This window comes from Notolepis coatsorum (assembly GCF_963971535.1).
Source record: "Notolepis coatsorum genome assembly, chromosome: 6".
NCBI classification, from domain to species: domain Eukaryota; kingdom Metazoa; phylum Chordata; class Actinopteri; order Aulopiformes; family Paralepididae; genus Notolepis; species Notolepis coatsorum.
The window spans coordinates 57,117,783-57,134,872 of NC_140170.1; the positions used below are offsets into that span (position 1 = coordinate 57,117,783).

The window sequence follows — 17,090 nt, forward strand, 5'->3', positions numbered from 1 at the left end:
GTGCTGTGCTGTGGCAGGTTACCTGGTGCTGAAGGAGCTAGGCTTCAAGATAGAACGCTACCTGATGACAGTGTGCTGTGCTGTGGCAGGTTACCTGGTGCTGAAGGAGCTAGGCTTCAAGATAGAATGCTACCTGATGACAGTGTGCTGTGCTGTGGCAGGTTACCTGGTGCTGAAGGAGCTAGGCTTCAAGATAGAACGCTACCTGATGACAGTGTGCTGTGCTGTGGCAGGTTACCTGGTGCTGAAGGAGCTAGGCTTCAAGATAGAATGCTACCTGATGACAGTGTGCTGTGCTGTGGCAGGTTACCTGGTGCTGAAGGACCTAGGCGTCAAGATAGAACGCTACCTGATGACAGTGTGCTGTGCTGTGGCAGGTTACCTGGTGCTGAAGGAGCTAGGCTTCAAGATAGAACGCTACCTGATGACAGTGTGCTGTGCTGTGGCAGGTTACCTGGTGCTGAAGGAGCTAGGCTTCAAGATAGAACGCTACCTGATGATAGTGTGCTGTGGCAGGTTACCTGGTGCTGAAGGAGCTAGGCTTCAAGATAGAACGCTACCTCGCCTCAGAGATCGGTGAGGACTCCGTTGCCGTGGACTTGATCAAGCACGAGGGCCGCCTGGTGGAACATGTCAAGGACGTGCGCAAATCACCAGGAAACACGTGAGTACGACTCGCTACAAATGCCCCCTTTTCAACACATCACTGTGACTTATGATGAAGTGACATTTTGTGTCCTCTTTCCAATTTGCTGCTCCCAAATTGACTCCCCTCACTACTTTTAAGAACTCTTGTCGCAGAGTTGTTTACACACACACACCTGCAACCGTCACACAGCCTTCTAACTGTCATTTGACTGTTCTGCATTCATGTATTACATACCTTGTACATCTATTTGGTTGTGCGTTTTAATTATTTCCCTTACCACAGTGATGTATGTATCGTCTGTCTCTTTTCAAATTATTTTCTATTTTCTATTTTCTCCCTGTTACCCAGTCATTGCAAATATGAATTTGTTGTTAATTGGCCTGCCTCGTTACATACAGGTTAAATAATAAATGTAATAAATAAACAACTTGCCGTGAGACCATACAGCACGTGTTGCGCTTGGGTCTGTAACACACGTCTGGGATTGGAGTGGATCATACAAGGCAATGAAAGAACAAGTGTTAGGGCTAGATCCACAAAGAATGGATTGCACGGTGCTAGTTGCACCCTTACTTACAATCCATTATGAATTGAAAATGGGGGACCCTGATGTAAACAAGACGAAAGTCTTTCTCTGGTCTGCATCCCCTTAACAATTGTGTGTATTGAGCCGTACTGTATTGTACCCATTCTGCAATCTATTAATTGCTGCGCGGTGATTGATTGAATGAACATTTTATAAACAGATTGCAGAATGGGTACAATACAGTATGGCTCAATACACACAATTGTTAAGGGGATGCAGACCAGAGAAAGACTTTCGTCTTGTTTACATCAGGGTCCCCCATTTTCAATTCATAATAGACTGTAAGTAAGGGTGCAATTAGCAACGTGCAATCCATTCTTTGTGGATCTAGCCCTTAATGTTCTCCTGAGTTTTGATGCAGAATAGATAATCACGTCACTGACCCCCTGCTGTGATGTGTTCCAGCTGGCTGAATGGGGCCCGTTTGACCTCCTGATAGGAGGCAGTCCGTGCAAAGGATTATTAGGTAAGGAACTTCTCATCTGAACTTTTAATGAAGGGGCTTTTTTTTTACTAGCTTATGTTGTTAGTCTGGTAGTCGGAAGGTTCCCGGTTGGATTCCCGCTCCTCCCGGGCAGCGTGTCGACTTGTCCTCGAGCAAGATGATCAGCTCTCGATGAGCAGGTTGGCACCTTGCATGGTCGCCCCCGCCGTCTGTGTTTAAATGTGTGAGTGAATGTGTGAATGTGAGGAACAACATTGTAAAGTGCTTTGGATAAAACCATTCATACAGAGAGATTATCTAGAAACCATTTTGAAAACAAGTAGGTAATTGCTAAAGTAGTTTTGTTGTACAATACATCTTTCTCTAGACACTTTGTCTTTGTTTATAAATAAAAATTCAAAGTAGCTTTATTGGCATGACAAGAAAAAAATACCTACGTTGCCAAAGCAATACAATAAACACCAAACGGCAATCAAAGAATAAAATCAAATAAATGAATCCTTAGACAGTGTTGTAGTCGAGTCACTAAATATCGAGTTGGGAGTCGAGTCTCGAGTCCCCAGTGTTTCGAATCCGAGTCCAAGTCTGAGTCACCAAAGAAGAACTCGAGTCTGAGTCCTGGACTCAGTACTACAAGATTCAAGATTCAAGAGTTTTATTTGTCACATACATACCAGGGCATACAGTGAAATGCGGGTGGCCATGCCCGCTTTGATTGTGCAATAATACTAATAATAAAATAGACATAATAAACAGGTAATAAAATAGACATAAAATGGGCATGATAAAATAGACATACTAGAGTCCTGAGATAGTGCAATACAATGTTAGCTACGGATTTAAGGGACTGGGTCCTATGTACACTACTATACAATATACAGTTTTGACTCTATATCCTTATGCTATACTATACTTGCTATATCTAAACTATACTATACAAGAATCACATTGGTTCTTTCCTTAAAGTGACCTTTATTTTCCTCGTTCCTTTAAAGTGTCCTTTCCATTTTGTTTAAAGTGACCATTTGTGTGTGAGAGATTGCAGCATGTATGTTGTGTGTGTGTATGTGTGTGCTCATGTGTAGTTGTGTGTGGAGAGTTCAGTGCTCAGTGTTCTGATGGCCTGGGGGAAGAAGCTGAGCCGTAGTCTTTCTGTTCTTGTTACGTGTGTGCGTAGGCGCTTGCCTGACCGCAGCAGCTTAAACAGGCTGTTGTTGGGGTGGTGAGGGTCTTTCATAATTCTGCAGGCTCTGGATTTGCACCTCCTGTTATATAAGTCCTGCAGGGGTGGTAGTGCAATACCCGTAGTATGCTCAGCTGAGCGCACCACTCGCTGTACTCTTCCCCGATACTCTGAACTTCCTTAACTGTCTCAGGTGATAGAGGCGCTGTTTCGCCTTTTTTACGACTGAGTCTATGTGTGTTGTCCATGTCAGGTCCTCTGTGATGTGGACTCCCAGGTACTTGAAACTGCTCACCCTGTCCACGATAGCCCCGTTTATCCACAGTGGCGTGTGTGTCCCCTGCTGTATTCTCCTAAAATCCACGATCAGCTCCTTGGTTTTACCAATGTTCAGGAGTAGGCTGTTATCCCGGCAGCGTCTATGCCAAATACAACGCAGTTCGGTTTCCGGGTTCCTCTGAATGGCCACGACGCCCACGTGACCCCGCGCTAGCACGGCCCCTTATCCACGCCTGCCGCTACGCCGCGCCAAGCTCCTCTGTGTGTTGCAGCGTGCGGCAGTGCGGCAGAGGTCCCTGTGTGTTCTCAACTTCCTCAATTTATACGCATGGAAGTATTGACTACGCCGTAACGAATCATTAAAAAAATATACCGTTAACTGGAATATGTTGTTTCTTTACACATATGTTGGATTATGTAATTGGTTTGTCATGACAAATCAATAAAATCGCTACAGAGCTCTCATATTTGCTATGAGTGGCGACGACTTGACTTTCACTTTCGTATTTTGCTTTCGTCTTGTTTAATCAGCCGCTTCTAAAGTCGCTGTCGAAGCCTGTTTCCGCCTCCGCGTGCTAATGTTCTGGTAAATTTAAAGTGCTAAGTGCTGCTAAGTGCTTTATAATATTGTATTTTATAATATTGTCGCGCATCACGCGCAACGCCACTGAGTCAAGCGCTCTGTCATTGAAGTGGGTGGTGTTACTAACAGCGTTCACCCTGATGTAAAGTAACGATTTTATTGGTTTGTGGTGATTGTGTTGGGCAGACAAAATGTTTGATAAAAACGCTAAAACTGGGTAAATTTCAATTTTTTTTTTCTTCTTCATGAAAGTCACCGTTGGCCTAGTCCTCATTGTTTATTGAACAAAAATACAACCTGCAAGTTGGCCTTTAAGCACAACCAAGATTTTTTTCACGTCATAAATAGATTAATACTGTCCGTATACATTTTTGTTGCATTTCGTTTTCAAATGTAGCCAAGAGTAAAGACCCTAACCCTATCAAAACAGCAGTCAAAGTGTATATTTTCAGCACTACGTTTGTTTACCAATGATTTTAAGTGTTATTAGCTAAATATGAGAATTCTCTGTGCATTGAATTGGAAACCGGATGATATAGACGCGAGGAAATTACACCGTCATGAAATCGTTCTAGTCCTAAGAAAGAGGAGACTAAGGGCTTTTGATGGACGTCAACATTTCATAAAACTACACTACCCAGCTCACACCAGCCACTGTCAAACTTGAAGCCGGCTGATGTGAAAATAATTTTTGAATGTTATTTTCGTGATTATATGTCACGGGTCGAACAAACTTGAACATTATTGCCATGAAATACAATGTATATTGTTTCTTTACCTTTCTGTGAACATCTAGAAAATAAACACGTCGCAATCAGGTGAAAAATGGCGGAGCTATGGACATTATACAAAAGTAACTGTACTTACAGTAGATTTCATTCATGGTTTTTGCTGCCCTGTCAGGGGCGCCTGGTGGTACTAAGATGTATGACTTGGCCATAATAAGGTAATTTATAGGCCTGATATTCTATATTCATATTTCAAATAGCATGTGTCCGGATTGGCAAAATTCAGTACTGTATCTACTGTATCAGTACTGTATCTACTGTATATAACCCCCCCCCCCCCCTGTACCCTGCCCTTTATTAATTAGCTTAGATCTTTAGTACACTTGATCTCAAGAAGGTGCTGAATGAGCTCAGTGGCAATTTTTCACGTCTGGTCAATGTTAGCATGGTGTTATTCACCGTCAAAGATGAAAAAAAAGAAAAACAAAATGATATTCTCCTTTTGGCTCATTACAATTTACTCAAGTATAGTAACAGACACAATATTTCTGACACTGGGAATACATTCCCTGAGGTCCATAAATGTCCCTAGATACCAACAACTCGGAAATGGACCTTGTAGAAGTGGAGCAATCTTCCATTTACTTCGGTATGTACTTTTAGGCGAGTTTTCTGAAAATATGGCTAGGGCTTAACTCATTCAGCGCCAGCCATTAGCCGGGTCCCGTTGTAGCTATGCCACGCTTTAACACATTGGACGCCAGACCCGAATATAATCGGGTTAACTCGCCGACGCTTGAGCGTCAATCACGAGTATAGTCAGGTTTTAATCGTTATTTCTTTTATTAGCGATATCCATTCATTTTCATCCATCCAACCTGATGTTATCACTGGGAATGGGTCTGAGCTCGCAAAAGGGCAAATACCGCCGCCTATCATCTCTCGGATGGTATTGTACATCATTGGATTGGATTGGCCGGGGATAAAAAAAATAATCCGGTCCAGGTTTTCCTTCTCGGGCATGCAGTATCGTTGTACCACATTGACTCGGGACACTGAGCAGCGTGGATTATGTGTATTGGATAACGTTGGATCAATAAACACGATCAATATTTGGAATGACGATCAGGAATTGGATTAATCTTTTTGCAGGACATCAGATGTGAGGTAAGGACTCTATGTTACCAATCTTGGGTTAATCAGATGTTCCTTTCACAGCGATCACAACATGTCTGTGTGTCTGTGTGTGTGTGCGTGCCGTTGGTGCCGACCAAGGCACGGATAAGCGATTTTTCAGCCCGCTTCTGTATCGTGCATGAGGACACATTCATTTGAATCATCATTTGAAAACGATTCATAAATCAAGCGACAAATGACGTGTTTTGTGTATTCCACTAAAATGCTATTATTGCGTCTTTTCCTGGAATTACACAGAAGCACCCAAACTATATTCATATTCAAAACGGTATAAAACGGAAATGTACAGATGAAAAAACAATCCATTTTGTACATGTTGACTGCAAGCAACTCATTGATAAGCGACGGGTGTATTAGACCCATAGCCATAATTTAAGATATATTTTAAGCACTCGCAAATATCCCCGTCCTCCCATTGATTAAAGCGGTGGCCATCTAGACCTAATTCAGTCATATAGCTCCGGCGCTGAATGTGTTAAAGATAGGAGTGCGTCACCTTGTTTGTAGAGCTATATCTATATTTTATATTATAGCTATGGGGACAATACTATGGTCATTTGACACTGACTTTCTTCCGTCCAAGATGCAAAAAAGAGATAATTTCATCATGCATACGTTCACGCGTTATCCCGTGGTGAATATAAGTATAATTTCAGAGTGATCCGGGATAATTCCTGGGAAGCTAGTGGGCGCAACGTGAATTCTACTATAAGCGTTGGCATTTCTTGCCTGGACATGCTACTATTTCCAAATCAAATGTATATAATAGGTATTGTGTTTCATCATGAATGCATGAAAGGGGGGAGTCGTTTCTGATGCTTTGATTGCCCGTAACGGCATTCGTATTGAACACTAAAAACGCTGGATCGGTAATCAGCTGGATCGGTATCAAAACATTGTTGGATCAAGCTGAAATTGATGTCAGATAGTTCTTACCTGTGGTCGGTGGTATTCCAAAAATAATATTCCAATTGTCTGATCGCGATTTCCAGTATTGGTGTCCGTCTGGTCCCGAACATAATTTGGCACAACATATGGATGGAGAGGGTTAGGGTTGGTTAGAGCCAGATGTGTTTCCAAGTGTTGGGATGAAGCCACTTACCCTGCTCCAACTAAATATAACGCCCGGTGACATTTGAGTGTAACACAAATCAAATCAAATGTATTTGTAAGGCCCGACAACACATGTTAATGTCCCCGTGGGCCGGACACGTCTTCTTTAAACAAGTCAAGAACAAAACAAAAACACCATAAAGTCCAGATTTTTTTTTATAAATAGATAAATGCAACACTCCCAGACATACCCCACGCGACTGTAAGGAAAAACTCACTAAAACCTAGCAATATGAAAAAAGGCACCACAGGCAATGTGGAGGAGAGAAACCTTAGAAGGGCCGTTCAAGGGGGGATCTCCCTTCTTAGATGTCGGTGATAGTAGTGTTGCAGTAAAACAGGCAAAACAGTTGGTAAACCATGCACTCACATGTGTAGAGTCAACATCAACACAGAGTTAGATATAAGGTTTCAAAGGGTGGCAGGATGCGGCCGGTATTGCACTTTGGCGATCTCAAAATCCTTTCATATGGCAACACCGAGGTCAATGGATGAATAATGAATAAAAATAGTGAATAAAAGAAAAAACGACCAAAACCCGAGATATCTCGGGTCTGGCAATTAAAGAGTTAAGAGGTTAAGGCAGAAATAGGAATTCATTACTAGTTTTTCTCTCGCTCTCTCTCTCTCTCTAATATGTCTCTATCTCTAATATCTGTCTCTATCACGTCTCTCTCTCTCTAATATGTCTCTATCTTGTCTCTGTCTCTCTCTCTCTAATATGTCTTTCTATCTAGTCTCTCTCTCTCTAACCTGTCTCTCTATCATCTCTGTATCTCTCTCTAATATATCTCTTTCTCTGTAATATCTCTAATATCTGTATCTGTCTCTAATATCTCTCTCTCTCTCTCTCCTCTCAGAAGGCACCGGAAGGCGTTTCTTTGAGTTCTACCGCATGTTGACCCTGATGAGGCCCGAGGAGGACGACGAGCGTCCGTTCTTCTGGCTGTTTGAGAACGCGGTGTGCATGAGCTCCCGCGACAAGTCCGACATCAGCAGGTTCCTGCAGGTGAGGTGTTCCAGCAGGACTCTGGTCCGATAATACCTTTCCCCCAATGATACATCCCTATACGTGTGGACCGCGCGGGAAACTACACCTCCTATCGGATATTGTAATCATTCTGCCTCATGAACATTGGCAAGCTTTCCATTTTTGCACAAAATGAGTTCCCTTCTATCACTTAACATTATTGTTTTAAGCATTTTTGGTTGAAATAAAGTTAGTTATAAGGTTGTTTAATTGGTGGTTAAAAAATAACTACACTTACCAGTAGAACGCCGGTCGTTCAGTGCTGTTGCCTAATACAGCCAGGGCCCCGTTTCATGTACCTGGATAACTGAGTTAGCCGGATAACTTTAGCTGGATAACTGGGTTAGCCGGACTTTCCGGTTTCATATACGTGGATTTTCCAGATCACCATGCCAACAGATCCAAAAGTTTGAGCCTGCTCGAAAGCAGAGTTCAAGTTCAAGTTAGCCTGAACTATCGCCACGCCCCCGCAAAGAAGTGACAGCCCGTTTCCTGAAACTATTCCCACAGTCTACGATCTGCATTATACCATTCTGAATTACGTTTTTGTGCTCCATTCTTCCAGAGGGGGCTTTTGAAATGTAAAATAGACCCAAAATGCTGATATTAAATTCACTTTGTCCTAAATAATGCACGTTATATATACCGTGGCGACGGTGGCGCTCGCTCGTGCGATGTACACATGATGTGGTTATTTTAATTGTAACTGGGATTAAGATGTCTGATGAGATGCGCTGTTTGACGGATTTGAGAAATTGAATGAGCCGTTGACGTCACATTAATGAATGAGGATAAAGAGATAAACTTCATTCAAAACAAAGGATATTCTAAACACGGGTCTCTCGTTCATTAATGTATAAACAATGAATTTATCCCATCTGGCCCAGTGGCCCAGCGGTAGTGCTCAAGCCTGCCAATCCAGCGACCGGGGTTCAAATCCCGGTGTTTCCAATATGATTTTTTTGAATATAATATTAATGATTATACGCCAAAGTAGCCTGGTTTTAAGTTAAAATATTATAAATCTACATGCATTGAGGATGTCATTCTTTATATAGCTCTCAACGTGCACCAAATTGAATTATTCCTATATTGCAAAAAGAAGGAAAAGACTAGGGTCTTGAACCCCGGTCGTCCGTGTGAAAGTCAAAAGAAGAACCCGTTACACCACAGAGAAGATAAGTAAAAGATTGACTATACATCAATCAATGGGTAAGAGAGCCGTATCGTAATTCTGTATAACAGTTAACTAATAATTTTCGCTAGCAAGATCTCATTTGATTATTCAATCCAGCAGGCAAGTTTAAAGAAATATAATCTGATTGATTGAGGTAATGAGGGACTTAGAATTAGCCTATAGATAACGCATTTAACTTGTCGGCGAGGCGATTGAGCCGTATTGCAATCTGTCAATAAAGTCTTAAATCAATTAATCAATCAATGCCGTTGAGAATCAGGATCTCTGCCATCGATACGTGCTGGCTTTTCACCTAAAACGGCCGCGCGCATTTAGCCTGACTCGCAAGTCTGGCTTGAGTTAACGAGACTGAATCCACCTTTGTGAAACAGGAAAATCCCGGCTTCGAACATCGGGTTAACTGAAGCTGGATAATGGACATCTTGATCGACTTAGTTGAACCACGTACATGAAACAGGGCCCAGGAGTCTGCTCTGTGGCGACGTCAGTCAGCAGTGCCAGAGTGAAGTGTAGTTCCTCAGTGAACGAAAACATAAACGTAGTTATTTTGCTACCTTTACGATTAATTGTGCATTTTTTCATGTTGCGCTATAGATTGCGGATTAATACACACAGGAAGGTACACCATGCCAATGTTCATGCTTTATTTGTTTTAAAACGAGACAATTTAGAAATGTGTCCATTGGAAATACAGAGGGGTGGACCGCGCGGGAAACGACAATGACGTAACCACTACACCCAGGGCCGCCGCTAGGGGTGTGCGAGCAGTGCGACCGCAATGGGCCTCGCGCTCCTAGGGCCTCGCGAGAAGAAGAAGAGAAGAAAAAAAAATTATTATCTTTTTTTTTTATATATATATAAAAATACAAATGAATAATGTTAACAATCACTTTCCATCACAATGTGACTTACATCCATGCTTATATATTTCACATTAGACTCCTCACTATGCCTGCAACAGGCAGCGTGATGCGTGCGTCATCTATCTGAAGCGGCACGCATATGTGACGGATCTTATTGGTGTCTTCTCTGCGTTGTGTGTTAAATGCTGATGTCCTGAGGGGGAGTCGAACTGGGGGCTCCCGCTCCGCGGGCGACGACATAGACCGCTGCACTAAGAAGTGAATCCACTGCTAAGTACCATACCGTGCGTCTATTAACCCTGTTATGAGGAAGTGAGTTTAACTTCCCAGCCCGCTTACTGCCACAGTCACTTCTCAACACACCTGTTTCTGTGACTGTGGATATACTCACAGGCACCCGTTACACATATAAAAAGCTGCCATTAAGCGCTGGCACGTGGACTGGTGGCAGTGGTGGTCACTCACAGGTGTGTAGAGTAAGGTGGATGACTGAGTCAGAGTGGTGCTAAATTATTTTAACACAATGTCAACGAGAGAACGTGATAAAGGGTGGAAATTTGGCTCTGGGAATTTACAACGAAAGAAGGCAAAGAAAAAAGAAGTGTTCAATAACTCGATGAGAGGTTCGTTGGATACATTTATCACAAAAAACAGCGACCCGACCGAAGCAGCCACAGCCACAGCAGGGCCTTGTGGGGGGAAGAAGCTAGCAGCACCAGGGCTGCCCCCAGCCCCATGGAATACTTAGTTATTGCGACGCTGAATTCAGTATGCAGTAAAGGAATATAGCATCAGCCAATGGACATATCGATCTACCAGATGGCGATCAATAACTGGGACATCCTTTTTGGAATCAACGTTATACCGGACGGGCACCGCCAGGACGAACGTTTTCCATATGGAACGCATAGTGAAGTGCCCATGTGACGTGGTTGATTCAACGTCAAGGTGAGACCAAGGCGGAGGGACATACACACATCAGGAGGATGCGGACAGTCAACTTAAGGAAAGTGCAATTTGTGCAATTTAAACGCTAATGTTTTCTGAGTGGAACAGTGCTAGGAATCGCTAGTGGGAGCTAACTGGCTAAGTGGCTCTGCTGCTACTGCTAGCCACCAGAGTGCTAACACACTGCTAGCGGCGCTAGCCAACCAAGTGCGTCTATATATTTCTCTCATAATGAATTGAAACTAACAAGGTATCAGGTGAGACTAGTCATTTAATAAGCTAACGTTATGATACAGAAGGCTAACGTTATGATACAGAAGACTAACGTTATGATACAGAAAGCTAACGTTATGATGCAGAAAGCTAACGTTTTGATACAGAAAGCTAACGTTATGATGCAGAAAGCTAACTGGCTAAATGATATTGTAATCATTCTGCCTCATGAACATTGGCAAGCTTTCCATTTTTGCACAAAATGAGTTCCCTTCTATCACTTAACATTATTGTTTTAAGCATTTTTGGTTGAAATAAAGTTAGTTATAAGGTTGTTTAATTGGTGGTTAAAAAATAACTACACTTACCAGTAGAACGCCGGTCGTTCAGTGCTGTTGCCTAATACAGCCAGGGCCCCGTTTCATGTACCTGGATAACTGAGTTAGCCGGATAACTTTAGCTGGATAACTGGGTTAGCCGGACTTTCCGGTTTCATATACGTGGATTTTCCAGATCACCATGCCAACAGATCCAAAAGTTTGAGCCTGCTCGAAAGCAGAGTTCAAGTTCAAGTTAGCCTGAACTATCGCCACGCCCCCGCAAAGAAGTGACAGCCCGTTTCCTGAAACTATTCCCACAGTCTACGATCTGCATTATACCATTCTGAATTACGTTTTTGTGCTCCATTCTTCCAGAGGGGGCTTTTGAAATGTAAAATAGACCCAAAATGCTGATATTAAATTCACTTTGTCCTAAATAATGCACGTTATATATACCGTGGCGACGGTGGCGCTCGCTCGTGCGATGTACACATGATGTGGTTATTTTAATTGTAACTGGGATTAAGATGTCTGATGAGATGCGCTGTTTGACGGATTTGAGAAATTGAATGAGCCGTTGACGTCACATTAATGAATGAGGATAAAGAGATAAACTTCATTCAAAACAAAGGATATTCTAAACACGGGTCTCTCGTTCATTAATGTATAAACAATGAATTTATCCCATCTGGCCCAGTGGCCCAGCGGTAGTGCTCAAGCCTGCCAATCCAGCGACCGGGGTTCAAATCCCGGTGTTTCCAATATGATTTTTTTGAATATAATATTAATGATTATACGCCAAAGTAGCCTGGTTTTAAGTTAAAATATTATAAATCTACATGCATTGAGGATGTCATTCTTTATATAGCTCTCAACGTGCACCAAATTGAATTATTCCTATATTGCAAAAAGAAGGAAAAGACTAGGGTCTTGAACCCCGGTCGTCCGTGTGAAAGTCAAAAGAAGAACCCGTTACACCACAGAGAAGATAAGTAAAAGATTGACTATACATCAATCAATGGGTAAGAGAGCCGTATCGTAATTCTGTATAACAGTTAACTAATAATTTTCGCTAGCAAGATCTCATTTGATTATTCAATCCAGCAGGCAAGTTTAAAGAAATATAATCTGATTGATTGAGGTAATGAGGGACTTAGAATTAGCCTATAGATAACGCATTTAACTTGTCGGCGAGGCGATTGAGCCGTATTGCAATCTGTCAATAAAGTCTTAAATCAATTAATCAATCAATGCCGTTGAGAATCAGGATCTCTGCCATCGATACGTGCTGGCTTTTCACCTAAAACGGCCGCGCGCATTTAGCCTGACTCGCAAGTCTGGCTTGAGTTAACGAGACTGAATCCACCTTTGTGAAACAGGAAAATCCCGGCTTCGAACATCGGGTTAACTGAAGCTGGATAATGGACATCTTGATCGACTTAGTTGAACCACGTACATGAAACAGGGCCCAGGAGTCTGCTCTGTGGCGACGTCAGTCAGCAGTGCCAGAGTGAAGTGTAGTTCCTCAGTGAACGAAAACATAAACGTAGTTATTTTGCTACCTTTACGATTAATTGTGCATTTTTTCATGTTGCGCTATAGATTGCGGATGAATACACACAGGAAGGTACACCATGCCAATGTTCATGCTTTATTTGTTTTAAAACGAGACAATTTAGAAATGTGTCCATTGGAAATACAGAGGGGTGGACCGCGCGGGAAACGACAATGACGTAACCACTACACCCAGGGCCGCCGCTAGGGGTGTGCGAGCAGTGCGACCGCAATGGGCCTCGCGCTCCTAGGGCCTCGCGAGAAGAAGAAGAGAAGAAAAAAAAATTATTATCTTTTTTTTTTATATATATATAAAAATACAAATGAATAATGTTAACAATCACTTTCCATCACAATGTGACTTACATCCATGCTTATATATTTCACATTAGACTCCTCACTATGCCTGCAACAGGCAGCGTGATGCGTGCGTCATCTATCTGAAGCGGCACGCATATGTGACGGATCTTATTGGTCTTCTCTGCGTTGTGTGTTAAATGCTGATGTCCTGAGGGGGAGTCGAACTGGGGGCTCCCGCTCCGCGGGCGACGACATAGACCGCTGCACTAAGAAGTGAATCCACTGCTAAGTACCATACCGTGCGTCTATTAACCCTGTTATGAGGAAGTGAGTTTAACTTCCCAGCCCGCTTACTGCCACAGTCACTTCTCAACACACCTGTTTCTGTGACTGGATATACTCACAGGCACCCGTTACACATATAAAAAGCTGCCATTAAGCGCTGGCACGTGGACTGGTGGCAGTGGTGGTCACTCACAGGTGTGTAGAGTAAGGTGGATGACTGAGTCAGAGTGGTGCTAAATTATTTTAACACAATGTCAACGAGAGAACGTGATAAAGGGTGGAAATTTGGCTCTGGGAATTTACAACGAAAGAAGGCAAAGAAAAAAGAAGTGTTCAATAACTCGATGAGAGGTTCGTTGGATACATTTATCACAAAAAACAGCGACCCGACCGAAGCAGCCACAGCCACAGCAGGGCCTTGTGGGGGGAAGAAGCTAGCAGCACCAGGGCTGCCCCCAGCCCCATGGAATACTTAGTTATTGCGACGCTGAATTCAGTATGCAGTAAAGGAATATAGCATCAGCCAATGGACATATCGATCTACCAGATGGCAATCAATAACTGGGACATCCTTTTTGGAATCAACGTTATACCGGACGGGCACCGCCAGGACGAACGTTTTCCATATGGAACGCATAGTGAAGTGCCCATGTGGCGTGGTTGATTCAACGTCAAGGTGAGACCAAGGCGGAGGGACATACACACATCAGGAGGATGCGGACAGTCAACTTAAGGAAAGTGCAATTTGTGCAATTTAAACGCTAATGTTTTCTGAGTGGAACAGTGCTAGGAATCGCTAGTGGGAGCTAACTGGCTAAGTGGCTCTGCTGCTACTGCTAGCCACCAGAGTGCTAACACACTGCTAGCGGCGCTAGCCAACCAAGTGTGTCTACATATTTCTCTCATAATGAATTGAAACTAACAAGGTATCAGGTGAGACTAGTCATTTAATAAGCTAACGTTATGATACAGAAGGCTAACGTTATGATACAGAAGACTAACGTTATGATACAGAAAGCTAACGTTATGATGCAGAAAGCTAACGTTTTGATACAGAAAGCTAACGTTATGATGCAGAAAGCTAACTGGCTAAATGGTCTGCTGCTACTGCTAGCCACCCGAGTGCTAACACACTGCTAGCGGCGCTAGCTAACCAAGTGCGTCTGCATATTTCTCTCATGATGAATTGAAGCTAACCTCCCTATTACAGCTCAAGTGACCTTCTTTCTCTCCGTTCCCAGTGTAATCCTGTCCTCATTACCACTACACCTCCCTATTACAGCCCAGGTTACCTTCTTTCTCTCCGTTCCCAGTGTAATCCTGTCCTCATTACCACTACACCTCCCTATCACAGCCCAGGTTACCTTCTTTCTCTCCGCTCCCAGTGTAATCCTGTCCTCATTACCACTACACCTCCCTATCACAGCTCAAGTCCTTCTTTCTCTCTGTTCCCAGTGTAATCCTGTCCTCATTGACGCTGGGAAGGTCAGCCCTGCTCACCGCACTCGCTATTTCTGGGGCAACCTCCCTGGAATGAACAGGTACATACTGTTGAAAAACACATTCTTTAAATTCTTCATTGCCTTAACTTATAATATAACTGATAGGACATTACAGACCCTCAGCCGCACCTTTGTTTTACACTTTGTTTATTTTTCTCATATTTCTTATTATTCAGAGTTAATTATATGGTTTTACACTGTTTATTTTATCTCGTATTTTTATATTCAGATCAAATTGTGTTGCCTATCGATGGCCGAAGAGCAAAACCTCCAATCTGCATACAAAAAGTGTGGGGGGGGGGGGGGCTAAAGAGGAGGAGGGTTTGCTCTTTGGCCATCGCTATGGCTTTCTACTATTACCCTGCCCATACCTGTACCCCCCCTCCCCCATGCTGCTATTACCCTGCCCATACCTGTACCCCCCCTCCCCCCTGCTGCTATTACCCTGCCCATACCTGTACCCCCCCTCCCCCCTCCCCCATGCTGCGATGACGCCCCGGATTTCCCCAAGGGGGTCAATAAAGGAATATCTTATCTCACATTATGCATACGCTTAACACTGGTAGAGTCAAACACGCCTCCTGAAATGCCTAAATAACCGGTTCTGTTGGCTCACGTGTCTCTCTAGGCCTCTGACCGCATCGCTGGACGACAAGGTGGATCTCAAAGACTGCCTGGAGGTCGGACGCATCGCAAAGGTCTAATTGAGTTTTGCAATATTTCCACGTTGCCTTTAGGTTGCCATGTACTTGAAGCACTGACACTATACTGCAGTCTGTCCGGCCATCGGATGATGAAAATGGTGTTAAACACTTTGCTTATTAGTTCTTGTTTGCCTCTTCCTGCAGTTTGACAAAGGCCGCACCATCACTACACAGTCCAAGTCCATTAAGCAGCAGGGGAAGACTGGGCAGCTTCCCGTCACCATGAATGGGAAGCTGGACGACCTGTGCACCGAGATGGTACAGTAAGCATTTCTACATTATAACGTTCGCTTTAATGCAATGTTTGAGATGTACAGTACAGTAGAATATAATTTCTCTGGCGGCTGGGTAGCGCAGTGGACTAAGCACTCGCCTACTACTACCACCGCAGAGACTCTGGGATCGAATCCAGCTGTCAGCGGTACTCCCGGCTTGGTCAGTCGTCCCTACGAACACATTGGGCAGTGTTGGCAGGTGGGAAGCCGGGCCCATACCTGTACCCCCCCCCCATGCTGCTATGACGCCCGGACTTCCCCAAGGGGATCTATGAAGGAATATTTCTTCTTATCTTATCTCGGAGATGAATTGTGTTTGAAACGCGGGATATTATGAACATCCGTCATTACAGAATTGTCAATCGCCTTTTTGTAGAATGGGATTTTTCACAACAATCTTTATTTTTTTTCTAACATTGTTTATATAATTTAATTTTGTCTAGGATCTTTGGTTTTCCCAAACATTCCACTGACGTGAACAACATGGGGCGGAGTCAGGGGGTTCTGGGTGGAGCGTGCAGCGCCCCGGTCCTGCGCCACCTGCTGGCCCCCCTGAAGGACTACTTTGAATGTCCATGAAGAGATCATGAGCCGCTTGGAGCTCTTTACTCTTGGCTACATTTGAAAACCAAAAGCAACAAAAATGTATACAAGACTGTATTAATCTATTTATGACGTGAAATAAATCTTGGTTGTGCTTAAGGGGTTCATTATATTCTAACGACAGTGTTATAGTACTGAGTCCAGGACTCAGACTCGAGTTCTTCTTTGGTGACTCAGACTTGGACTCGGATTCGAACACTGGGGACTCGAGACTCGACTCCCGACTCGATATTTAGTGACTCGACTACAACACTGTCTAAGGATTCATTTGTTTGATTTTATTCTTTGATTGCTGTTTGGTGTTTATTGTGTTTGTTGTATTGCTTTGGCAACGTAGCTCTTTTTTTCTTTGAATTTTTCTTTGAGAGGATTCTAAAACAAAGACAATGTGTCTAGTGTGTAGAGAAAGATGTATAGTACAACAAAACTACTTTAGCAATGACCTACTTGTTTTCTAAATGTGTGTATGCAGCACATCAACGCAATGAGGAAAACCTACATGTTTGTCCTCCTGCTTTATAGGTAGGCTAGT

At 43.3% G+C, this 17,090-nt stretch overlaps 1 protein-coding gene across 1 annotated transcript in view; it reads left to right on the forward strand.

Moving 5' to 3' along the window:
• Positions 1-16,534, forward strand: part of LOC311229492 (DNA (cytosine-5)-methyltransferase 3B-like) — a gene marked incomplete at both ends in the record, with an annotated part of 28,836 nt that extends 12,302 nt beyond the window's left edge. Inside the window, 8 exon segments of the mRNA XM_084315573.1 lie at positions 517-645; positions 648-664; positions 1,641-1,701; positions 7,624-7,772; positions 14,930-15,015; positions 15,605-15,674; positions 15,825-15,943; positions 16,399-16,534. Coding sequence (XP_084171699.1) covers positions 517-645; positions 648-664; positions 1,641-1,701; positions 7,624-7,772; positions 14,930-15,015; positions 15,605-15,674; positions 15,825-15,943; positions 16,399-16,534 — 767 coding nt within the window.
• Positions 16,535-17,090: the final 556 nt, after the last annotated feature.